The sequence below is a fragment of the Lissotriton helveticus genome, chromosome 10, assembly GCF_964261635.1.
Source record: "Lissotriton helveticus chromosome 10, aLisHel1.1, whole genome shotgun sequence".
NCBI classification, from domain to species: Eukaryota; Metazoa; Chordata; class Amphibia; order Caudata; family Salamandridae; genus Lissotriton; species Lissotriton helveticus.
The window spans coordinates 95654606-95679920 of record NC_136071.1 but is presented as its reverse complement, the minus strand read 5'-3'; the positions used below and the strand labels follow the sequence as shown (position 1 = coordinate 95679920).

At 47.4% G+C, this 25315-nt stretch overlaps 1 protein-coding gene across 1 annotated transcript in view; it reads left to right on the top strand.

Moving 5' to 3' along the window:
• The window catches only part of TSC2 (TSC complex subunit 2), a 279890-nt gene that overhangs the window by 242593 nt on the left and 11982 nt on the right, over positions 1–25315 (top strand). Inside the window, 6 exon segments of the mRNA XM_078664852.1 lie at positions 5231–5317; positions 6879–7065; positions 7470–7609; positions 15639–15717; positions 21152–21243; positions 22047–22145. Of these exon segments, the coding sequence (XP_078520978.1) occupies positions 5231–5317; positions 6879–7065; positions 7470–7609; positions 15639–15717; positions 21152–21243; positions 22047–22145 (684 nt within the window).

Genomic DNA, 25315 nt, shown 5'->3' with positions numbered 1-25315 from the left:
CGGCTTCCTCCTCGACGACGAGGACGACGCCTTCATCATCGGCGAGTAGACCGACGCCGTCGACCATCCAGGTCACTCCATCGACGACGAAGATATCGTCGTCGTCGAAGACACCGACGACGCCGTCGACGAAAACAACGTCGTCGACGAAGTCTTCTTCGTCGACGAGGATCATCCCGTCGACGGTGGGAAAACCGTCGACGACGAGTACACCGTCGACGATGGGGACCTTACCGTCGACGAAAATGATGTCGATGACAACACCGTCGTCGCAGCCACCGTCGACGACGAGTAAATTACCGTCGACGAAAATACCTACCATGACACCGTCGACTCCAGCGTCGACGTCTACAGGACCCTGGAAGGAGTCTGCACTCCTATCCCACGCCAAGGATGAATTTCCCCCGCAAGTGAGCCATGTCATGGTGAAAATTACTAAACGGCCTATTACGCCGTGTCAGATATCGCCCGGTAGGATACAACAACTACCTCCGGCCTGTATACTACAAGGTCAGGAGTCGGACGAGGACTCCTTTACGCAGGCTACTAGTCCATCAGAACTAGTACTGAAGTGCCAAACCACAGACGAGGAACAGGAAGAGGAAGTAGACCTTCTACAACAACAGGTCCAACCTCCATCCCAGACACAGGTTACTCCTATGGTGTGTCTCCCCGCATCCATCGTCTCGGACCTACAATTCCTCATAAAGGATTATAAGGAAAGGTTCCCGGAGAAACCTTCTGCGCCTGCACTTCCAGCTGCACAGGCGCCAGCTCCTTCATCTCGCCATAGACCAACTCCCCTGGTCATTGAAAGGACACAGGTACCAATTCAGGACGCTCCCTCATCTGACGAAGAAGAGAGGGAACAGGAGGAAGGGGAAGTCGAAGACGACCAATCGGACCCGGATGCAGACCAGGACTATGTGGCACATTCTCCAGCCTCTCCGGATCCACAGACCTCGGAGTCTCCACCCGCAGACATCGGTGGATTCCACAACATCATTGAGCGGGCAGCCAAGAAGTTCCATATGTCCATGGAAACTCAGGAAACTGAATACTTCCTTTATGACTTCAAGGAGCCCACTAGGAAGACCACAAGGTCAATCCCAATTATTGACTACATCTGGAAGCAGGGCAAACAAATCATGCAAACTCCTGCTTCTATACAGGTGGTGGTGCCCAGGCTTGATAAGAAATACAAGGCCACCTCATCGGCACCGGCATGCCTGACAGGTCACCCCAAAGCAGATTCCGTGGTGACTCAAGCGGCGCAGAAGAACTCACGAAATCCAGCCTCGCCTCTGTCGACGCCACCTGACAAAGAGGGCAGGAAACTGGATGCCGTTGTCAAACGCTTCACTACCACGTCGGCCATGACGGTGAAAGTGGCGAATTCAATTGCCCTACTGGGCCGTTACAATTGCCAACTCTGGGCGGACATTGCACCCTATCTTTCCAATCTGCCGGAGGATCTCAGAGAGGAAGCACATTCACTTCTCTTAGAAGGCCAGACCTCTGCTTCAGAAATCATCGATTGTGCCATTGATGCCGCCATGACTGGTTTCCGGCAACTGGCAGGGGCTGCAGTCCTGAGGCGACAGGGTTGGCTCAAGGCCACCACTTTCCGCCAGGAGGTGCAAACCAGGATATTAGATATGCCTTATGATGGCCAGCACCTGTTTGGTGAACAGATTGACGCGGCCCTCACCACCATTAAAAAGGACACGGACACCGCCAAGGCCCTGGGTACTCTACAATTCCGGACCCAGTCCTTTCGTGGCAACAGGGGAAGAGGCCAACCTACGTACAAAGGTTCCTATCAAAATCGGTCTTCGTACTCATATTCACAGTCCAAGCCGCAATTTCAACGGCGACAACCTCAACAGGGACGACAGTCTTCCTTCGGCAAATCCAATTACCGAGGAAAGGGCCAAAAACGACCTGCTGGCAACAGACAATGACTTGTCTCCCCGGCTAGCCCCTCCACCACTACATTCTTTACGACTTGGAGGGAAACTGAAATACTTCCTACAAAATTGGCAAGCTATTACAACAGATCGGTGGGTACTCCAACTCATTCGATTTGGACATTCCCTAGAATTCACCTCTATCCCCCCAACAACACCACCGGGCCAACGATCTCACAGGCACCTACGATTACTTCTTCAGGAAATAGCTTCCATGCTGCAGAAGGGAGCGATCGAGAGAGTTCCGCGGTCCCACAAGGGACAAGGTTTCTACTCTCACTTCTTCCTAATCCACCAAAAAGGAAAGAAGTGGCGACCAATCCTGGATCTCAGAGCTCTCAACGTCTTCCTAAAGAAACAATCGTTTCGTATGGTGACTCTGCAAGAGATCCTCGGTCTTCTGGAGAAATGGGACTACATGACGTCCTTAGACCTTCAGGACGCCTACTACCATATACCTATTCTCAAAGGTCACAGGAAGTTCCTCAGGTTTGCGGTGGCTGGACAGCACTACCAATTTCGTGTCCTTCCATTTGGCCTCAAATCGGCCCCGAGGATATTTACCAAATGCCTATCACCCGTGGCAGCATTTCTTCGTCAGCAAGGTCACCAGGTGTTTCCATACCTAGACGACTGGTTGGTGAAGGCACCAACGGCGGCCGCCGCAGCCTCATCCTCCAGCGCCTGTCTGGATATTTTCCACCGCCTGGGACTGACCCTCAACACCGCAAAGTCGACTCTGGAACCCACCAAGGTCATCACGTTCCTTGGAGCGACTCTAGACACGGAGCGTGTCAAGGCTTTCCCCTCTCAGGAGAGAAAAATCAAACTCATCTCTTTGGCCAAGGCAGTGGCTTCGCGGAAGACTCTTCCGGTCCGCACGTTCAAGTCCCTCCTGGGCATGATGTCTTCATGCATACTGCTCATTCCCCACTGCCGCCTGAACCGTATCTTCGAGGAGTGGGGCACCCCGACCATAGACCTCTTTGCCACCAGAGAGAACGCCAAATGCCCAAGCTTCGCAAGCAGGCATCACCACTCAGGAACCCTCGGGAATGCATTTTTCATCGCATGGCGCAACGTCTTTGCGTACGCCTTTCCACCATTCCCACTGATACCCAGGGTTCTCAGGAAGATCAAAGCGGAACCCTGCACTCTGATCCTCATTGCTCCATCCTGGCCGAGGCAGCACTGGTTCACGGAACTTCATCGCCTCTCTGCCCGGCCCCCTCTTCGCCTACAGCAGTTTCCAGCCTTGATCTCGATGTCCCAAGGGCAGGTTCTACACCCGAACCTGAGCTCTCTGAAGTTGTCAGCCTGGCTCCTGAATACCGCGAATTCAGCCACCTGAACATCCCGCAGGATTGCAGAGATGTCCTTGCGAAAGCTAGAGCTGTCAGCACTAACAAAACCTACTCGCTAAAATGGAAGCGTTTCTGTTCCTGGTGCGTGGATCATGGCTTGCACCCCTTCCATGCCACTCCACAGCAGCTGTTGCCATACTTGTTGCATCTTGCGCAATCAGGCCTTGCACATGCATCCATCAAAGTGCATCTAGCGGCGATTTCAAGGTTCACAAGGACGGCTACGGGACCATCTTTGTGGGCGGACAGGCTCATCAAACAATTCCTGAAAGGCCTATTCAGGTCTTTTCCACGACCACGACCAATTCCTCCATCGTGGCACCTCAATGTGGTTCTTCATCAACTAATGAAGCATCCCTTCGAACCCATCCATAAGGCAGAGATCAAGTTCCTCTCTTGGAAAACGGCCCTCCTCCTGGCGCTAACCTCTGCCAGAAGGGTCAGTGAATTGCAGGCTCTATCCATCCAGGACCCTTTTCTTCAATTCAGGGAGGACAGAGTCATTCTGCGGACTAACCCTCGCTTCATTCCAAAAGTCCCCTCGGACTTTCATCTTAAGAACCAGTGGTGCTTTGATCGTTCTTTCCGAATCCTACCACGGCAGCCGAAAGAACTCTGCATTCTCTAGATCTAAAGAGATGTCTCAAATTCTACATCGATAAGACACAACATTTTCGAAAGTCATCCCAGCTCTTTATTGCCTTTAGTAGACCTCGGCTGGGCATGCCCCTGTCAAAGCAGAGTATCTCAAGATGGATCTCTTCTGCGATCACCTTTTGTCACGACAAGGCCGGACGGCCTTTAGACTCACGAGTCAAAGCTCATTCGACTAGAGCCATGTCCACGTCTGCGACGCTATTCGCTGGAGTGCCGATATTGGACATCTGCAGAGCGGCGACGTGGAAGTCCCCGCACACCTTCACCAGGCACTACTGCCTGGATACTGAGCTGATGAAGGATGCAGCAGTGGGCCGAGCAGTGCTTCGCCATCTATTCCAGTGAGGTGAGCCCTACTACATCCCTCCATCCTTTACTGGTATGCACATTCTCTTACTGTATTTATGTCATTGCATTTGTGCTTTATAGTCATGTGATATGTATTATCTACATAATCATACCTGATATTCATACAGAATGTGCATAATGTATTGCTCGCTACTCTGATTCAGGCATGTGAATCTATGAAAGACACCCAAATACTGGATAAGAAATGCGTTACTTACCTGTAACTGCAGTTATCCAGTATTAGTGTCTTTCATAGATTCACATGCACCCTCCCGCCTCCCCTGGCAGGGCTCACCTTTCTCTCTAATGAGTTTACGCCTAACTAGCTTGGTGCGTACGAAAATCTGAGAGACTTAGGCTCCTGGCAGGAAGGTTCTAGAAGGAGGTAGTAGCTGATTGGCTGTTTTACTTTATTTGGTCCTTTTTACAAAAGGACCCAGATAGGCCACCAAAGTGGGACCCTTGGGGCCTGCTCTGTTTGGTCCTTCCTGCAAAAGGACGTGGATAGGCTACTAAGGTGAGACCTTTGGGCCTATTATTTTCTATGTATGTCTCTAGGACATTACTTTTTTATATACCGGAGGCTCCCTTCTCGACGACGGGGAATGATTCAGGCATGTGAATCTATGAAAGACACTAATACTGGATAACTGCAGTTACAGGTAAGTAACGCATTTCATTCAGCAACTTTTGTAAAATATTGCATGTCTAGATTCTGTTGAAAGGCCTATCTACATCTGCCATAACTTCATTAGCAGAATTCACCATTCAACTATTAGTCTTGTGTCTGCTTCCCATACATAATTCAGAAAGCTTCCTTTTTAGTTCTTTATTGCCGAAAGCAAATATTTCTTCTTTCATCTGTTCAGCTCAGTATTTCTTCTTTTACAGACATTTGAAAGGTCAGTTAAATTGTTGGACCAGATTCCATCGTACGACACCCACAAGATCGGAGTCTTGTATGTTGGGGAAGGACAGGTAAGAACTGGACAAAAGCTGGTCGAACATAAAGTCATACACTGGAAGATTTTATATAGCATGTTGGGTACAAAGACTTTTACCTATAGATGTGACTGTTGGAATGTAAACCTTCCTGCCCAGTAAATTGAATTTTCAATGACTTGTGTGTTATTATGGGGGTCGCCCACATGCTTCTCCAGCCTCAAACTAGTATGACAAGAGCAGTACTTGCAGAATGGTTGCCACTTGACTGCAATTTTAAATTAATCCGTAATTTAAACAAAAGGCTAACCAGTGTTGTGTGGCGTTTTAACTCAGAGTGAATTTTCCCTAATCATGCCCTTATAGGTACAATTCACATTGCCCTTATATAGGCATAGAAATCAAGCCCTTATTTAGGCATAGCCCATGCTACCCAAATACAGGTATGGGTGCTTCCACCTGTACCAAACGTCACAACGACTTCTTGGAAAACCAGCTTAACAGTCAGGGACTCCCCCTTGCTTGAATATTGATTTCTCCAAGAACTCAGTTACTTTACAATGAACAACTATTCCCCAGGGGTTCATTCATGACGTTCATATGCCCGACTTTACGTCAAACTATGGCATTCCTAAACACCTTCAAGGTATAAATATACCTTCACTTGCTATGGCAAACTGCGGTGGTTCGGAGCAGTTCGAAGACCTACTTGCCCGACGCAGCTCGCTGCAGCACGTGCAGAAGGAAGCCGAGTCTCCAGCTGACGCACTGATCAGGAAGCTGCCTTTCCCCTGCCGAGAATCCAGCTCCAGTGTTTTCGGCTCCCCTTGCGGGGTGTTGGGAAATCGAGTCCTGAGACAGAGATGCCAGACCTCCTTCATTCTAAACCAAGTTATGGAGCTGATTAGAACCCGGAGAAACCTTTGGTAGATTCTTGGCAAAAGAACTAAAACCTATGCTACACAATACTTACTTCTTCCCTCGTACTAGACTTAGGTTAGTTACATAGGGTTAGGCGTATTTTAGAAGCACCAGTTGAGTATTTTAGTCTGTTAGTTATGTATGTATTTTTATATGGCTTAGAAACCATACAATGCTCTTACAGTATTATTTCATATTACTGTTTACGCTGTACGCATTATACTTTGCAGTCTGCATAACAATTGTAGCAGTTCACCTCTCTTGCATGAGAAAGAAGACTGTTCAATAAACCTTTTATTGAAAACGCCATTCTCACTATTTCTCTGCAACTCTGTAGAAACTAAGCAGGCACGATTGACTGAGTGAAATACTTATCTATTGTTTCCGCGACTCTGAGAGATATATCCTTATTCTTGGGAAACAAAGTTGTCATGTTTATGCGGTTGTTCGAAACTAAATTAGAAAGTTTCTAGTGACCTCTGAGTTAGCTGGCACACACACAATTAAGTTTAGTATATTCGATATAGACCTAGTTGACCTCAGTCCTACGTCAAATCTATAGGATATATTATTCCAATGCGCAGAGCCTATTTGGAATATAGGAACTACACTACACCAGTGGTTTAAGATGTAATTTCTAATATATAATCTGAAGTCTTTCTCCTTGATATTGAAGGCCACCAACGAAAGAGCTATCCTCTCGAATGAACATGGCTCCTACAGGTACACTGAGTTCCTCACCGGCCTTGGGAAGCTCATCGAGCTCCGTGACACACAACCGGATAAGATTTTCCTTGGTGGGCTAGATGAGTTTGGCGACGACGGGCAGTTCACCTACTGCTGGCATGATGACATAATGCAAGGTAGGCTCTTAGGCGTTTGATGCTAAAGTAAATTCCATGACCTGCTCACTGCATTGGAATATATTAAATCATATATCTATTCCTTCCGTTTGTATTCACGATTGCCAGATATTCGAAATAGCATATTGCTGTACATTTCAGAGTTAGTCCATGAATAATCATCTAGTATTATTCTAAAAAAAATTATCTTTTCTGGTTACTTTGCCATTAGTTATTTGTAATGTGGATGACATATGCTAAATAACGCATGATTGCTTACTGCTTTGAATCCAGATTGAACAGATAACTGTGGGAATTTGTCTTGAAGAGTAGCAGTTACAATGTTTAGAGAAGGAGCTGTTGATTGTCACATTAATCCATTGGCTGTGTTAATGATTTTTAGCTTCCTTTTGCTATTTTTGCAGTTATTTTTCACATTGCTACCTTGATGCCAAATAAGGAAGTGGATCCGCATCGCAGCAACAAGAAGAGGCACATAGGAAACAACTTTGTAAACATGATCTACAATGACTCTGGAGAGTTTTTCAAACTTGGAACTATCAAGGTATGATTCACTGTATTTCACCAAACAAAGATTCAAGGGTGTTAGTCCACATTACCGATTTATACTCTCCATCCTCTGAAAACATTAAGGTACTGAACATTAAAGCCACAGGTAGGTGAAAGGCCCGATAACTTACAATGATCACATCAAGGCAGGAAGCTATGAACCTTTAAGACGTGTAGCTGTGAACAAAGAGGATATAGCAACCTGACTTCTCTCACGGAAGGGAATGTCTAAAAGGTGTAATAATACAAGTGTGAAGAACTGTGCCCAAGACATCTATATATAATGTCTGGGGATTCTATGCATCTTTAATGGAAGGCTGCCATATCAATCAATCAATCAATGCATTTATAGAGCTTGCTACTCCCCCGTAAGGGTCTCAAGGCGCTGAAGGGAGGGGGGGTGCTGCTACTGCTCGAAGAGCCAGGTCTTGAGGTGTTTCCTGAAGGTGAGATGGTCCTGGGTCAGTCGTAAGTGGGCGGGGAGGGAGTTTCACGTCTTGGCAGCCAGGTAGGAGAATGATCTTCCTCCGGTGGTGGTTCTGCGAATCAGTGGGACGGTGGCGAGGGCGAGGTTGGCGGAGCGGAGCTTGCGGGTTGGAGTGTGGAACGTGAGGCGGTTGTTGAGGTATTCGGGCCTATGTCGTGGATCGCTTTGTGTGCGTGTGTGAGGAGACTGAACGTGATCCTTTTGCTGACGGGGAGCCAGTGCAGGTCTCAGGTGGGCAGATATGTGGCCGTGGCGAGGGATGTCGAGGATGAGTCGTGCGGATGCGTTCTGTATGTGCTGGAGTCTTTTCTGAAGTTTGACTGTGGTTCCTGCATATAGGGCGTTCCCGTAGTCTAGTCGGCTGGTGACCAGGGCCTGGGTGACCGTCTTTCTAGTTCCGGTAGGGATCCACCAGAAGATCTTTCGGAGCATGCGCAGGGTGTTGAAACATGAGGATGAGATGGCGTTGACTTGCTTGGTCATCGTGAGAGAGGAGGCCAGGATGAATCCCAGGTTGCGTGCGTGGTCCGTGGGCGTCAGTGCGGTGCCCAGTGCTGTGGGCCACCAGGAGTCGTCCCAGGCGGATGGGGATGGTCTGAGGATGAGGACCTCCGTCTTGTCTGAGTTCAGTTTCAGACGGCTAAGTTTCATCCATTCCGCGACGTTTTTCATTCCTTCCTGGAGGTTGAATTTGGCGGTGGCTGGGTCTTTGGTGAGGGAGAGTATCAGCTGGGTGTCGTCGGCGTATGAGATGATGTTGAGGTTGTGTTTGCGTGCGATGGCGGCGAGGGGGCTCATGTAGATATTGAAGTGGGTTGGGCTGAGCGACGAGCCTTGGGGTACGCCGCAGATGATCTCGGTGGCCGCGTAGCGGAAGGGAGGGAGGCAGGCTCTCTGTGTTCTGTCGGAGAGGAACAAGGTGATCCAGTCCAGGGCTTTACCTTGGATCCCAGCGTTGTGGAGGCGGGTTATTAGGCTGCGATGGCAGACTGTATCAAAGGCAGCTGAGATGTCTAGGAGGATGAGGGCGGTTGTTTCCCCGTTGTCAAGCAGGGTCCTGATGTCGTCGGTGGCTGCGATGAGGGCGGTCTCGGTGCTGTGGTTGGCTTGAAATCCAGACTGGGATGGGTCAAGGGAGCCATTGGTCTCGAGGAATGCGGTCAGCTGTTTATTGACGGTCTTCTCGATGACTTTTGCAGGGAAGGGAAGATGAGAGATGGGGCGGAAGTTCTTGAGGTCTTTAGGGTTCGCTGTGGGTTTCTTCATGAGTGCGTTGATCTCTGCGTGCTTCCAGCTCTCTGGGAAGGTGGCGGACGTTAGGGAGTTGTTTATGACGTTCCAGAGGTGGGGTGCGATGATGGTGTCGGCTTTGTTGAAGATGTGGTGAGGGCATGGGTCGGAAGGAGAGCCGGAGTGGATGGTGTTCATAACGTGGGTTGTGTCATCAGTGCTGATGGGAGTCCAAGCGCTGAGGGTGGTTGTAGGGGGCGTTGGTTCGGTGGCTGGGGGTGGAGTCTGGGCGCCGAAGCTGTCGTGTATATCGGCGATCTTGCGGTGAAAGAACGTGGCAAGGGAGTTGCAAAGGTCTTACGATGGTGTGATGTCGTTGCTGCTGGCGCTGGGGTTGGAGAGCTCTTTTACGATGCTGAAGAGTTCCTTGCTGGTGTGTATGTTGTTGTCCAGCCGCTCTTTGAACAATGTCTTTTTGGTGGTGCGGATCAGCTGGTGGTGTTTGCGAGTGGCGTTCTTGAGGGCTGTCAGGTTTTCTGTCGTCTGATGGCGGCGCCAGGTTTTCTCCAGGGTTCGGCAGGATTTTTTCGCTTCTTTGAGGCTGTGGGTGACCCATGTGGCTTTCCTGTTGCCGGGCTTGCCTGGAGGGTTCTTCAGTGGTGCAAGGGTGTCGGCTCAGTTGATGATCCACTGTGTGAGGTTTCGGGCTGCGTCGTTGGTGTCCGCAGTGTTGATTGGTGGGTTCTGGCTTAGTGATGGGGTTAGCTGGTCTGTGGAGACTTTGCTCCAGCATCTGCGGGGAATGTGCTGCGGGGGGTGGTGGTGGGATGTGGTCTTCTTAAAAGTGAAATGGATGTAGCTGTGGTCGGTCCAGTGTAGTCCGGTGGAGTGGCTGAAAGTAACGTGGCCGCTGGCAGAGAAGATGGGGTTTCCCTCTTTATCAATTCCATCGAATCTGAACTCAAAAAGGTCCAGGCGGATTCCTCTCAAGTTGGTGGACTCCCCGTACCAGTTCTGCTTTATGCCGACGATACGGTGCTCCTTTCGCGTACTCCAAATGGGCTACAGAAACTTATGAACACTTTCTTTGATTTTATTAATGCGAGGAAATTGAAAATAAATAACACCAAGACTTTTATTATGGCCTGTGGTAAACGGATGAAATCTGTTATGCCGTTCCATTTTAACAATCATACTATTGAGGTAGTGGATAGGTTCTGCTACCTCGGTGTTACCTTTAACAACAAGGGGACATGGTCCCAGGAGATCTTAAATGTTAATGGTAGAATGGCCAAAAGCTCATCTGGTATTTTTCGATTCGCTGCAAAGCTAGGAAGCCGCCGTATACCTGATATGGTAGACATTTACAGGCATAGATGTGCGTCTATTGCTCTGTACGGTTCCGGTATATGGGGCTACAGTCAGCATAGGACACTGCAAAATACCGAGAATGGGTTCCTTAGAAGATTGCTTTGTCTACCTCCCTCGGCTCCTACTGTACTGTGCCATAGCGAAGTCTGTTTAAACTATCTGACTGATCTTACGGGTTTAAGACCCCTCATGGTATGGAGGTCAATATGGGCTAAAGAAGAGACTACTTTTTCTAGGAAGATTATTACTGATTGTTTGAAGTTGGACAAAGTCCTTAAGATTCCCTGGCTAAGTTATGTTTCTTATACTTATGACAAGGTATTTAATTTTGACATCATTAAGGACCCCTATTGTGCCGTTACTGTATCAAAAAAGGAACTTAAAGATGTTTTCATCCAAACTATGTCTGATATGCGTAGTGTAAAGTGTTCTACCATGTCTACCTATGTATTTTATCACACCACTAAATTTGAAGGAAAGGGCATGCCTATGTACTTAAAATTCATAACCAAGCAGTCTCATCAGTTTGTTCTGACACGTCTCAGACTTGGTATAGTACATAACTTAGTTGCCTTCCCTGAGATGAAAGTTCCTAGCCATTCCCCCTGTCCTTGCGATGGTCAGACTAGGCAAAGTACTCGGCACTTTATGCTTATTTGTCCACTCTATATGCATCTTCGCCGTCTCTATCTCAGACCTATGTTTTTAAGATTATCTGTGTATACTATTACCCAAGCCATGGAATTGCTATTTGCACTTGACTCTGCAGACACCTGTTTTTTTATTGCTACTTTTTTACTTAAAGCCATTTCTCATAGGAAAAGTTTGGTGTTTTAAATCTTCCTAAATTCTTCATTTCTGAGCTATTGTTTTATCATAATGTTTGTATTGTGTTTTATTGTACGCTTTTGTGATTGTTTTTATTAGTCGAATAAAGCTTGAAAATTGAAATTGATTGGTGGGTTCTGGCTTAGTGATGGGGTTAGCTGGTCTGTGGAGACTTTGCTCCAGCATCTGCGGGGAATGTGCTGCGGGGGGTGGTGGTGGGATGTGGTCTTCTTAAAAGTGAAATGGATGTAGCTGTGGTCGGTCCAGTGTAGTCCGGTGGAGTGGCTGAAAGTAACGTGGCCGCTGGCAGAGAAGATGGGGTCGAGCGTGTGGCCAGCGTGGTGGGTGGGGGTGTTCACCAGTTGCTTGAGTCCGAGGTTGTCGAGCAGGCTGGTGGTGTTGTTGTCGTTGTTGTTCTCCAGGTGGAAGTTCAGGTCCCCTAGGAGGATGTAGTCTGATGAGGCGAGGGCGTGCGGGCTGATGAAGTTGGCGATGGCTTTACTGAATTGTGTGCGTGGGCCCGGGGGTCTGTAGATGAGGGTTCCTCTGAGGCTGGTCTTGGGGTCGGTGTGGATCTGGAAGTGTAGGTGTTCGGTGGTGGTGAGGGCATCTTCGCAGTTGATCGTGACCCCGATGGTGTTCCTGTAGATGATGGCGATTCCTCCTCCGGTTTGGTTGACGCGGTCCTTTCGAGTGATCTTGTAGCCGTCCGGGATGGCTATGGCGATGTCGGGGGCTGCGGAGGCGTTCATCAGGTTTCCATAAGGAAAGTGACGTCTGGTGCTGTTGTGTCGAGGAGGTCCCAGAGTTCGACTGCTTGCTTGTGGATGGAGCGGCTGTTGAGCAGGATGCACTTGAGGTGATTGTTGTTGTTGCCTGGTCCGGACGGTGGGTTGCAGGTTCGGACGCAGGTGAATTTGCAGGCTTGGCAGGAGAAGGGTCCATGGGTGCGCTTCGGGGTGGCTTGGTAGCAGGCAGATGGTCGGCCAGTGTTGAATGCATGGAGGGTGGTGGTGTCGTATCTCAGTCGGGTTTCTTGGTTTCGGCGGGGGCCAGGGGTTCTGGCGCTGGGCGTGGTCCAGACGCGGATGGGCGCAGACGCCGCTGCGCAACCTCCATATGAGGGGCTGTGGGAGGGAGGAGCAGCTGGGAGGCGGGAGCGGGGCGAAGAATGGGGCACCAGGGGGGCGGGCCGAAGGGGGTAAAAATCATCCCCACTAAGGTAGAAATAAAACAACCTCACTTGCATACATAGAAAGCCGCCTGGTTCATGGTTCAGTGCACAAAGGGAAACGCATGATCTTTAGTTTTTCAGAAAAATGTCAAAACAATATTGATGTCTAGAAATTACTATCTTAACACAAAAAGATATTCATTCTCGTAAAGAAAATGGAAAGATTGCTAAGTAGAAGACCTGGTTATTTGTGGGTTGCAAAATTAGAATAGAGACATAGAAGTGAATAACACAGGAGCAAAAGATAAACCATTTTGAAATCAGCTGTGTGGATGACGCAGGACTGGGTACTGTAATCTCCATCAGTGCTGCAACAGACAGCAAACCCAAGATGAAAATGTGAATCATGGAATCATTCATCGACTAAATAACATTTGCAGTAAAATGGCTCAAAGTAGAAAAGACATCTGGCTCAAATGTACATGTCAAAAAAGCAGTTTGCCTTATTTACTGCTTTGTGAGTGCCTTTGCTAGTTCATCCTTGCCCTAGGCAGATAACTAACCTATATTGATAAAAGAACAACCTCATTCTTCTGCTTTAAAAAAATAAAAAGGTACAGCTAAAGATCCCTTGTCAGTAAATCAATCTTCTCGACACAAAAACAAAAGATGTTTTTTAACAAAGTCTTGCTACAATCTGCAGGACTGGTTCGAAGGAACACCACTCAAGTCCCATTGTGGGCATAATTTGCAAGGCTTCTCATGATGATCAGCTGCATTTATTTATTACAGAACCGAAAAAACCACAGTCCACCCTGAGACAAGAATACTCTTCAGAACTCTGAAGGAATCTTGTTTAACAGCCATTCACTCATGCCTGGGAAGATTTAGTGTGAGCTGAACTCCCAAGAAAATTCTGAACAATTTCATGTGTACATACGGTATGCTTTTGGCACTGCTATTGTTCTTTTACAACAGTCAGTCAAGATGTACCATGAGCAGGTGTCAGGCCAACACCAGTTTGATTAGCTGCAGGCTATTAGATTTCATGTAACACAAATCCACTTATACAGTTTGTGAGAAAGATGCAAAAAAAAAAAACAGACATCCAAGTTAAGAAAGCAAAGACCAAAATGATGACTTGAGGTCTGCAAAATGGTAATTATAATAAATAGGAAACCTACTAAAAATTTGAAAATGTTAAGACGTTTGCTGATAACACTTGCTACCCTGGTAGGATGGAAGCCACAAATGTCTGTTTGCAAAAGGACAGGGAATGCTGCACAGGTCCCAACAAGCTGCTAGTGGACTACTGGTTAGTTCACAATGTGCTAGCACTAAACGAGTTTTGCTTTTAGTCTTTTCTGACGCAAAGTATTTATAATGCCATAATCTGCCAGAAATGGCCTAGTAGGCATTCTGTGCAGAAAATCATGCTCTGTGTAGCCAAGCTCCTGCCCTCAGGAAGATTCCACCATGTATATGAATGGTGGACGAATTCATACCAAAGAAAGAACTTCCCAGCTTACAAGTCAAGTTGAAGAAAAAAGACTTGGTGGGGTTTGCCAGAAGTACTCTTCTTGGAATGAAGAATAGCAACAATCTGTGAATGAGTCTGTCATTTCACAATTTGCATCCAAAAAAGCAATAACAACTGTTTTCAAAGAGAAAGAAGGGAGAAAAACCTGTAGAGACATCTATCTTGCACATTACTTAATTGTCTCTTAATCCGGTTTCTCGTCTCTCACCTCAATATTTATTCCCTGGTATTCACTTTCATTTCCCATATTTGACATACACTATAAACCTCGTAAACGTTTTGTAGAAGGAATGCATGGCTGAATGGATAAATGAAAAATTTACTTTACACATGAATAATGTATATAATAGCGGTTTATAATGCACTAGTTATGTTAAAGCGTATTCATTTTGATTGGAGTACTGTGTAACTAAACAACACTTAATGTAAACCATCCCATTGGTTCTTCTATATCAGATCACAGTATTTATTCATACCAGTACAACATTCTACTGTGTATAAACAAGTGTAAATCTTTTTATTATTTTTTTGCTACACCATTTACACGAGAATTTCAATGAGTCTTCTAATTATTTAAGGGTTTTAAAATTCTTCACACATTTTGTTGAGCCACTATTCTTGTAGTCCTGATACTTAAACCTGATGTTAGAAGTTTGTAACACTGTCATCAGGCTAACGTAAAGGCCAGAGACTGCCCATACCTTAATTTACATGTTATGTAGTGTAGACTTTTTTGCAGTCTACCTGCCCAGTAGCCTCTTGATCGCCACTTATTTAAACACGCCACTTCACATTTTTCTTACTTTTTCACTGTGTGATTACCAATGAACACTGCAAATTTGTTTATTTATCAAAAGTTTTCTAAATATTGTTTATAGATAGTGCAGTGCTGTACTGGTATGAATACATTCCTCAGTATTATGTAGAGGCACTAGCAATTTTTTTTATTAGGGTTTAACATAGCAAATGAGTCCCCTGTGAACCTCTGGTATTATATGTGTAGATTACCCGAGGATAATTCAAGGTATGAAGGGCCCTCTTGTTTTTTAAATACTCCTACACGAATCAGGCCGTCCCTTCTCTCTACTGACGTTATGGCCCAAAGGGGCTTCTAAGCCAGTGCATAATGAGGTTTTCCCTTCTTCCTCCAGATCTGCTTGTACTGGATGGTGATGTCTCATTCACTTTGGAAAGTCCTAGTACTTCCTTCACACTGCTGGAGATGTTTGAGCTGGCTTTCTTCCTGTAGGACTCCATGTCTTTGAATTTCAGCAAAAAGCCCAATCTAGAGGGAAAAGTGTTTGTCCGCATTTTTTTGACTTACTGGGATGTAAGCAGTCAACTTCTATGTCTGTATTTCTGAATTGCCTCTAAGCATGTTTTCTCCCTTTTAGGGCCAGTTCAACTTTGTAGATGTGGTCATCCAGCCACTGGACTTCGAGACTAATCTGGTACAACTGCAGTGCCGTAAAGGTGAGTAACTCTTGGTGTCAGTCGCATTGTTTGATATCGCCTTGATATCACCTTGACCTCATGCACTGTACCTGTGTATTGTGACTTTAAACATAAAGGCGAGTAATGGCCTTCTCCCTTGATATGCCCTTTTGGAATACATCCCCATCCAAGCAGCAGTGTAGTGTCTGCAAGTAGCAACTCCTTATTGTAGTCTGTACACATAGTTCTGGTAGCAACCAGTCAAAGCTTCTGTGTTCAGAATGACTCTAGTACCTCTACGGCCAAGCCTCAGGGTTATGCGTGCATCTAGTACCTCCTTGTCTTAGTGTGTGATCATAGTTATTATACCTGCCAGTGTAAGCTGCAATGTTCAACACATCCCTAACACCTTTCTGCCCAGGCATCAGTGTTGTGTGTGTATCCAGCACCTCTTTGCTCCAGTGTGTGTATGCATCTAGCACCTCCTCGTCCTGGGACCTGTCATTCAAAGCTGCTGTGTGCAGCCCCAGTTAGGGTTGTGGCTGTATATTGCATGTCTTTAATAAAAAAAAAAAAAAGAACTGTGAAATTGTAATGAACATCACTCTAGCACAAGAGTGTGACACCTAAAAAGATACTAGACCCCCACCTTGCCCACCACTCCCCACTAGCTGCAATCCTCCGGTTCTGTGGATTGTCCAATGTGAACAAGCACTGATCAATGTAGGCAAGACAAGTGAACAGGGAAACCATCTTAAGTATATGTACTGGGCTCTGGTCATTACGAGTTTCCCAGCTACATGAATGGTTCCATTCAAACCTATGGTGTTTGGTATCAAACACCGTGTCTTAATAACCCTGTACTGTTGCCAGTACAATATTTATTATGACATGCACCCAGAGGGCCCATTAGAGGTGCCCCCCTGAGAAACCTACCAGGGTCTAGCGTGCTGGCTGGCTGGTATCGTCCAGCCTGTCGCCCTAGACAATATCCTCACCCCCTGCAGGTGAGAGCTCACACTCTGAGGCCAGAAATAATGCCTGCTCCAGAGGAAGGTGTTTTAGCATATCAAGGCCAGGGGCTTCACCCCCCCCCTGCCACCTTTGATATGCGACCCCAGCTTCCCTTAGACCTGGGAGATGCCACTCTTGAGGTCCATTTGGCACCAGGGCCTGTGGGAAATTAGCCATGCTAGCAGGTGTTACACCACTAGGCTATTTACACCCCTAAGATGGGCTACATGATGTGCCCCACGCAAGGGGGGGGGGGGGTTCTACCATCTTGGTGTTGGTGGAAAGTGGAACTGGGTTATGCCCACTCACCACAAGAATTGTTCACATAGGGGGTGTAGTGAACCCAGGGGGTAAGTAGCCCATTAGCTACTACCCTTCACTCCCCTTAACACCCCTAAAGTTAGTATCTAGGAGGCCTCCTGACACCAGGAACTAAGATTTGTTGCCTGAAAGAAGGATACAGCAGAGCCGAAGACACGAGAACTGTAGACCTAGCTGTGGACTTTGGCGCCAAACACTGCTGCCTGCTTCTGTCCTGACTTTAACAAAACCTGACTCATCCTGCAGCTGTGCATCCTCCAGTGTCTTGGAGGGCTGCCAGTACTTCACGAACCAGCCAGCATCTCCCTGGAAGTGTGGGAGCCACTTGTTTTCAGGCACCGACCGGAGTGTTCGGTTTAACGTTCTGCTGACCACCGGGTACACGGAAACAGCAGCAGCCCTGGAGAAGGTTCCTAAAGCTCCCTGAGGTCAGCCCCGTCTCTCCAGCATGGTTCAATACGCTAGACCCTCGAGGAGCCCTCCAGCATCAATACTGGAGCACCGGAGCCCTTGCAGCAGCCCAGTCTTGTTAAGTGTTCAACCCGGACATCAACAACACCAAGGCAGACCTACCGATGTAGGATGTCTGCATCAGATAGGCAATCTCTGAGAGTGGACCTGTTGACCTGTTTCGTCCCCTTCTCCAGGTCGACGTAAATAGTGGGAGCCTCAAACACAAGCGACCTGCCGGACAAAACAACTCTCCATCCGAGCCCAACAGCCCGAGTCCAAGCCTACCAATGGGGCACCCTTGCTCCAGAGACCCTAAACAGCTGACCCCATTTTGGGTTCTGCCGGACTGGCCCTACAGTCCCTACTTGCAGCCTTTTTCTTGTTGCATGTTTCTCCATAGACTTAAGCCATAGCATTCGAGGCTACCCTTGTGACCAGAACCTCGGCACCCAGACACACCAGGGGAGGTAAAACGGAACTGCTGGTGGTTCTAAGGCCCTTGGCCCCAGCTCACCTTAAGTCAAGAATAACAACCCTGTAACCTGATCACAAGTATACCTATGCAGTGTATGTTTCTCCCATTACTTTGTTTGAGGCTCATGCCTCACATGGGACATGGGTATTTTCTGTGTTTCTGAAAATCACTGACTCAAACTACTTATCTGATCCCAAAGATCTTGATGTGTAAATTAATATAAAAATCTTTTATTTTTCTAAATTGGTGTCTGATTACCTTGTTAAGTGTATGCCTCATTTATAGACTTGTTTGTGGAACAAATGCCTAACACTCTCCTTTGATGAGCCTAAACTGCTCGACCACACTGCGACAAAGAGAGCATTTGGGATTTATAAAGAAAGACCCTGTAAAGTAAAAAGGGTCATCTGGATTATTTGCTCAGTGTACCCCTTAGGTGCACTACATAAATAGTCCACTTCCTACACCCTCACATCCCCGGCCACTCCCCCATGGGGAAAGTGTGGCGCAATGGTTAGAGCGGCAGACCCTGATGCAGAAGTCTGGCCCAGGACCAGGGTTCAATTCCCGCCTTGGCGGGTTCTTGGGCTCAATTTCCTCAGACCTGATAATTCTCGCCCCGGTGCCTATTCTAATCCTGAGTCCCACTCTGCACCTCTGGGCAATAGCTTGCTTAATCTCCACAACGGCCCCAACAACGCTAAGGATGCCTGGCTTCACCTTGGGGGTGCCCAGGAGTGGGCACATCACAGGGAAAGGCCAGGAAGGGTTCCTTAGTGGTATTCGTACAAGCGCCGAGACGCCTCCGGGTAGTCGTGCGCTATACAAGTGCGTAATTATCCTTTTATCCCCCATCTGGGTTGATTGTCAAATTGCGAGGTGACACCGACCGGCCCCCTGCAACCCTCCTTTATCTCTTCTGAGAGCTTAGTGGTGCAGGCTTCTACAAGTCTGATGAACCCACATACCATTCTGACAACTCTTCCCCCCCCCTCCCCCCCCCCCCCCCCCCCCCCCCCCCCCCCCCCCCCCCCCCCCCCAGATAGGGAGTCCAAGAGAGTGGAGACCTTTGGGAAGAGCGTATTTTTTTCCACTAATCTTGCATTTCAATTCTTCATGCCAGTTACCTGGTGGGCTGTTATTCCTACACTCTTTGTGATATGGTTGCCCAAGTCCTCCCAGGATTTCCAGAAGATCTTCACCCTGTCATGACACAAGTTATACAGTATGGCTGGTACGCTGCTACGTTCAGAAATCTTTGTGGCCTAAACACCTTTGATTCCATTGGACGAGCCATTGGTACTTGTATCTCCTTTGATCGTCACACCTGGCTGCAGTCGACAGGTTTCTCCCAATGATGTACAGTCGTCCCTTATGGACTTGCCTTTTGATGGGACTCTCCTCTTCGAGGGCAAGGCAGCTTTCTCTCTGGAGTGCTCCACGGAAAGTAGGGCCACAGTGCACTACCAAGGCTCATCTGCCCTGACCTCACCAACTGCGTCAATACTACTGTTCCTTTTGCCATTTCGTTCAGGGTGCCCAATACCGATATCCACTTCAGCCTCATCAAGGTGCCCAGCAGTTTTGAGACAAAAGCCATGGAAACCATCCACCTAGCTGTTACCGCCTCCCCCCAACCAGGACATTCAGGCTATGCTCCCGATATTTCAGCCTCAGTCCTGGATTTGTGAGGTCAACTCTGGGACTAATGGCCTCCTGTATCCTGCTGGTCAAACACACCAGGTGGCGTGTACCGGCTATGCATTGGGATCTGAAGTCTCAGTGGACCCAGCATCAAGGGTACCTCTCTGACCATGTCCAAATTTCAAAGAAGAGTTCAAAAGATCTGCAGTGGTGGTTGCTGTACTGCGTTTGGGTCAATGGCAGACATCTCCTCACCCAGAACTGACAGTGGTGACTGATGCATCCCTTATAGATTGAGGGGGAGATCAGAGGCCTCTGGTCTCCGGCGAAGGCCCAGCTCTATTTCATCCTTTTGGAGCTGATCTTCTTTCTGCCTAGCATCATCCTTGCAGCCAGGCATCCTTCAACAAAGTCTTGTTTACATTGGAATCTGGAATAAGTTTGTTCCGATTGAAACTTGCCTGTTAAAGGCTGATTACGTCAGGAGAGTAAAATCTTGACTGTGACATTGTTTGGTTTTACAAAACTCACTGCAGAACTCTTCTGTGTTTAGAGCATTCTGTGTTCACAATAGCTAGGATTATTGGTAATGCTGTGCCGCATATTTATTCAGGGAGCTTTCACAGAACACAATGTGCTCGAACAAATATGTTTTTGTCGTAGAAGTCCCCTATTTAAATTTCCACTGAGACCACGAAAAGGGCACTGATCACTGCTATGGTCTTTATTCAGAATTTTGGCCAATAGCAAATATATGTCAGGTCATCATCTAACCTGGTTTAATAAAAGCGATATACAATTCTCTTGTTGAGTGCCTGGCGAAGGTATAACCTAAAAATAATCCTTTATATGGTCGACATCAATACTGATGTGATCTTTGGTCATATGTTTTAGACTATTGAGCTAAGGGCTACTAGATGCACACACAGTCTGGCATAACCTGCATAACGGTTTAATTGAATGCGTACCTGTCACAGGCTATAACTGGCATAGAAATTATCAAGTCAGTTTTATTAAAGCACCAGGTTGTGGGCGAGTAAACTAAGTGGATTGTGTAATTTTGTCCTGATAGCCATGAAGAAGTCTTAGTTGCTGACATGTGATATTTAGGCTAAGCTGTCATGAGGGGGCAGGTGATAGACTTACTATTTAGCTTTGAACTGTTTTTAGAAGAAGCAGCGACTTTGGAAAGGATACATGAGGGTGACTTCTTAGAAACCATTAGAAAGTGACAGCAGCTGTTTGGTTGTTAAACACCCTTCTTATCACGAAGATATAATAATTCATGCAAACACAAAGATAATGGGTTATAAATATATAATCTCAAAGCTAGGCAGTAACTTTCAGGGCAACAAACAATAATCTAGAGAGGATAGTAATTCATGTAAAATCATGAATGATCAGTCCAGACTTCATATTCAACTTTGAGCTATCAGAGATTTATAGTGGGGTCGGAACACTTTATTTTGCTGTGCTTACCTTCAGCCTTACATCAGCCCCTCAGGCACTCTCAAAAATTGAAGATGGTGGTTACAGTTCCTCTCTGTTTTATTTCTTTTTGCCCAGATATGGAAGGACTTGTAGACACCAGCATTGCTCGAATCGTGTCGGACAAAAATCTGCCTTTCCTGGCGCGACAGATGGCACTGCATTCAAATGTAAGGATGAGTTCTCGCTGTTATATTGTGTTGGTGAGACCGTGTTCTGACCAAAGGGCTATTCTTCTACGATTGATCAGCTTTAAATCACTGTTATTTGGCATATTATTCATGTCTGTGCAGATGTTAACTTTGGTAATGGTTTTTCCTTTCTTTTAAAATGGGTAGATGTTGACTGACTTTCTCTTCAATGCTTAACTGACGTGAGCTTCCAAAACTAAAATATGCATTATATTTCTTTTCCCTTCTCTGTTCCCATTCTGTACCTAAAATGAATGTTTTTGAAACCCTGTTTTGTATCACTGTCACTACTGGACAATATTAAAATACCACTGGGGGAAGGGAAATTCAGACAAAAGTCATTAAGTTGGGTTAAAGGGTTTTGTATTGCAAAGCCATTTATTGTCATAGTTAACCACTGCTGTAGAGACATTGCCTTCTGAAGTTATTTCCTTAGCTCAATGCTCCCTTCCCAAAGAGATATTTCGCACTCTGCAAGTACAACCTAGGGCAGGTCCATCAGCAGACTGTAGTATTGTCAGTGGAGATCTTTATAGAGAACGTACTCTCATTGCAAATATTTTACATAAGCACAATGTACTCTCGATGTCCGCAGATTCCCTGGCATCAACATAAAGCACCTGTGTTGTCTACACTTTTTATGAGTTACAGATCTAGTGTGGGTTTGACGCTCCTATCTAGGTACAAGGAGCAAATTTTACTGTTTTGTAATTCTTTATTGTTATGATTCCATATTCTATCTTGAGCTCATTTTCTTCTTTACTCCTCTCTCCTTGACTTAGATGGCATCCCAAGTTCACCACAGCAGATCTAATCCTTCTGAAATCTACCCATCAAAATGGATTGCCAGGCTACGACATATCAAGAAGTTACGTCCCCGGGTAAGTTGTTAGGCTCACACGGTTATTTCACCTCGTCAGTCCTAGCTTGGTGATCAAGTGTTCATGTGCACAAACCATGACAAGATTTCAATATTTGCTGAGGAGGGTTGATGGGAGAATAAAATGGAGGGGTGTTTTGGAATGAAGTACATTGTAATTGGTGGTGTTAAAATTATTAGGTGCCTGCTTCTAACCTCACTGGGAACGTTGAGGTCTTTTTTTAAAAGTTGCAAGAGTCTGTTATGTTTGGCTCATCATAAGAGTTGCACAATTGAATCACTTAAATTTACAATTTGTAGGAAGTTACCATCTATTGATTGTAATCCCTACTGGAGTGAGAGCATTCCTCTTCCTACCTATGTTCACCTCCTATGCCATGAGTGTTAGTGGAGTCTCACTGGTTGACAATGACAAGTGTCTTCACAACCACTGGACTCTGGAATGGGGCATTTTTATACATTCACAAGAGCCTGGTCATATTCATGACAGTCGTGATCAGGGAGGGAAGGAACACAACATGGCCTCCCAAGTATTAAACCAGCAGAGCAACCAAGAACAAAGACTTCTTGTGGTGTGAGTTTAATGCGTGCAAAACAAGGTCTGGGTATGGAACCCTACACCACCAATAGTAACCATGCCGAGCATAGCACCGCTCCAGTGGAGGCTAGCATTGAGCCCAAACGGAGGACAAAGAAGCAACCACTTACTGGTCTGACAGAACCAAGTCCTTCTGCAAAACTAAAGAACTTTAGAGCTTTTATTAAACTCTACAAAGCTCACCATTTCCAAGCCGGGTATAACAAAATGAATGTGTTTATCTTATCAGGCGATAAACAGGAGTTAACTTGTACGCACTAGGGTACACTCTACACGAAAAGGGGCGGCCTTGGCTCTCCTTGTAAATTTCCCATTCACAGATATCTGCAAACCAGCTACGTGGCACCATACACCTTTACAAAGCACTACTCTGTGGACAGTCTAACCCTTCAATAGGCTTATAGGTCTTAAAAGTATTGTTTCAAACATCTGCATCATCTTTCCGCTAGCCACCACTTAGGAGGAAAACTGTTTTTAATCCGATGCACAGCATGTATAGACGCATATGCTGCGAAGGGAGAATGTTACCCTGTTAGCATCTGTAGGGTGTAGCGCTGCAGATTCACATGAGCCCACCCGCCTCTCTGTAAGCTGGCAATGATGGCACATGTTCTACTTTCACGCACTTCTTTAACAACTTACAATGCACACTGAAGTGGTCTTACTCTGCACTCCACTGTCACAAATCTAAAGCTGAATGGAAAACAGTTTAGGGTGGGGTCGGTGCCCGTACGTATTGTACGCTAAGGGGAGGTGTCGGAGTACATCCTGTGGTTTGAAACTTTTTCAAAGAAGAACAAGTTGCAATGTCCAAGCCCAATACTAATGGCAGGAATATGCAGAGCATGTCAATCTGTGGCACTACTTACTTTAATCAGTTGCTTATGGGGTAACATTTTCTGGTCTGTGGTATTTATCAATGATAGAAGTGCAGAATATAGCCCTTTATAAAAGCAATTATCATTCTAAATATATTGGTTGTATTATGTTTAATATTACAATGCCTTTCAGACACAGCTTTGCTAGCAGGAGATGGATTATCAGACTAGTTTTTTCCTTCCATTTGGGACTTTTTACAAGGAGGTAATGGAGGTTATTTAAGTAGAGGGGGCTCTTTGCAGTGCCCGAGGTGAAATCGTACCTGCTCCTGTTGTCCTGAGAACTGCTGCTGCCTGACCAGGGAACCCGCAGCACGCATCCCGCCTCCCACCGCCACACTCGGAAACCAGCATCGAGTGGCCGCTGAGTGGAGGGTGGGCTTCTGCTGCGAGGAGGAGACTACATCGACCAGCAGCCTTTGCGGCCAGAGCCGCACCTGGGGAGCATTGCGCCAAGCGGCGCATAAATTCCAGCACTACCTCCGGTGGAGCGGGGGTCTTTGCAGTGTCCGAGGCGAAATCGTACCTGCTCCTGTTGTCCTGGGAACTGCTGCTGCCTGACCAGGGAACCCGCAGCACGCATCCCGCCTCCCGCCGCCACACTCGGAAACCAGCATCGAGTGGCCGCTAAATGGAGGGTGGGCTTCTGCTGCGAGGAGGAGACTACATCGACCAGCAGCCTTTGCGGCCGGAGCCGCACCTGGGGAGCATTGCGCCAAGCGGCGCATAAATTCCAGCACTACCTCCGGTGGAGCGGGGGTCTTTGCAGTGCCCGAGGCGAAATCGTACCTGCTCCTGTTGTCCTGGGAACTGCTGCTGCCTGACCAGGGAACCCGCAGCACGCATCCCGCCTCCCGCCGCCACACTCGGAAACCAGCATCGAGTGGCCGCTGAGTGGAGGGTGGGCTTCTGCTGCGAAGAGGAGACTACATCGACCAGCAGCCTTTGCGGCCGGAGCCGCACCTGGGGAGCATTGCGCCAAACGGCGCAAAAATTCCAGCACTACCTCCGGTGGAGCGGGGGTCTTTGCAGTGCCCGAGGCGAAATCGTACCTGCTCCTGTTGTCCTGAGAACTGCTGCTGCCTGACCAGGGAACCCGCAGCACGCATCCCGCCTCCCGCCGCCACACTCGGAAACCAGCATCGAGTGGCCGCTGAGTGAAGGGTGGGCTTCTGCTGCGAGGAGGAGACTACATCGACCAGCAGCCTTTGCGGCCGGAGCCGCACCTGGGGAGCATTGCGCCAAGCGGCGCATAAATTCCAGCACTACCTCCGGTGGAGCGGGGGTCTTTGCAGTGCCCGAGGCGAAATCGTACTTGCTCCTGTTGTCCTGAGAACTGCTGCTGCCTGACCAGGGAACCCGCAGCACGCATCCTGCCTCCCGCCGCCACACTCGGAAACCAGCATCGAGTGGCCGCTGAGTGGAGGGTGGGCTTCTGCTGCGAGGAGGAGACTACATCGACCAGCAGCCTTTGCGGCCGGAGCCGCACCTGGGGAGCATTGCGCCAAGCGGCGCATAAATTCCAGCACTACCTCCTGCGTCGCGGGACCGCGCGCGGGCTAAGCCCGGGCAAAGGGCGGGCCCTCTGAGGCTCTCAGAGGCACAAAGAGGCTGGGCTGGGCCATGGACCGTGATTCCTGTACTGCGTAGCTGATGCTCTTCATTTTGGATTGAGTGAGATTTCCAAATCCATTA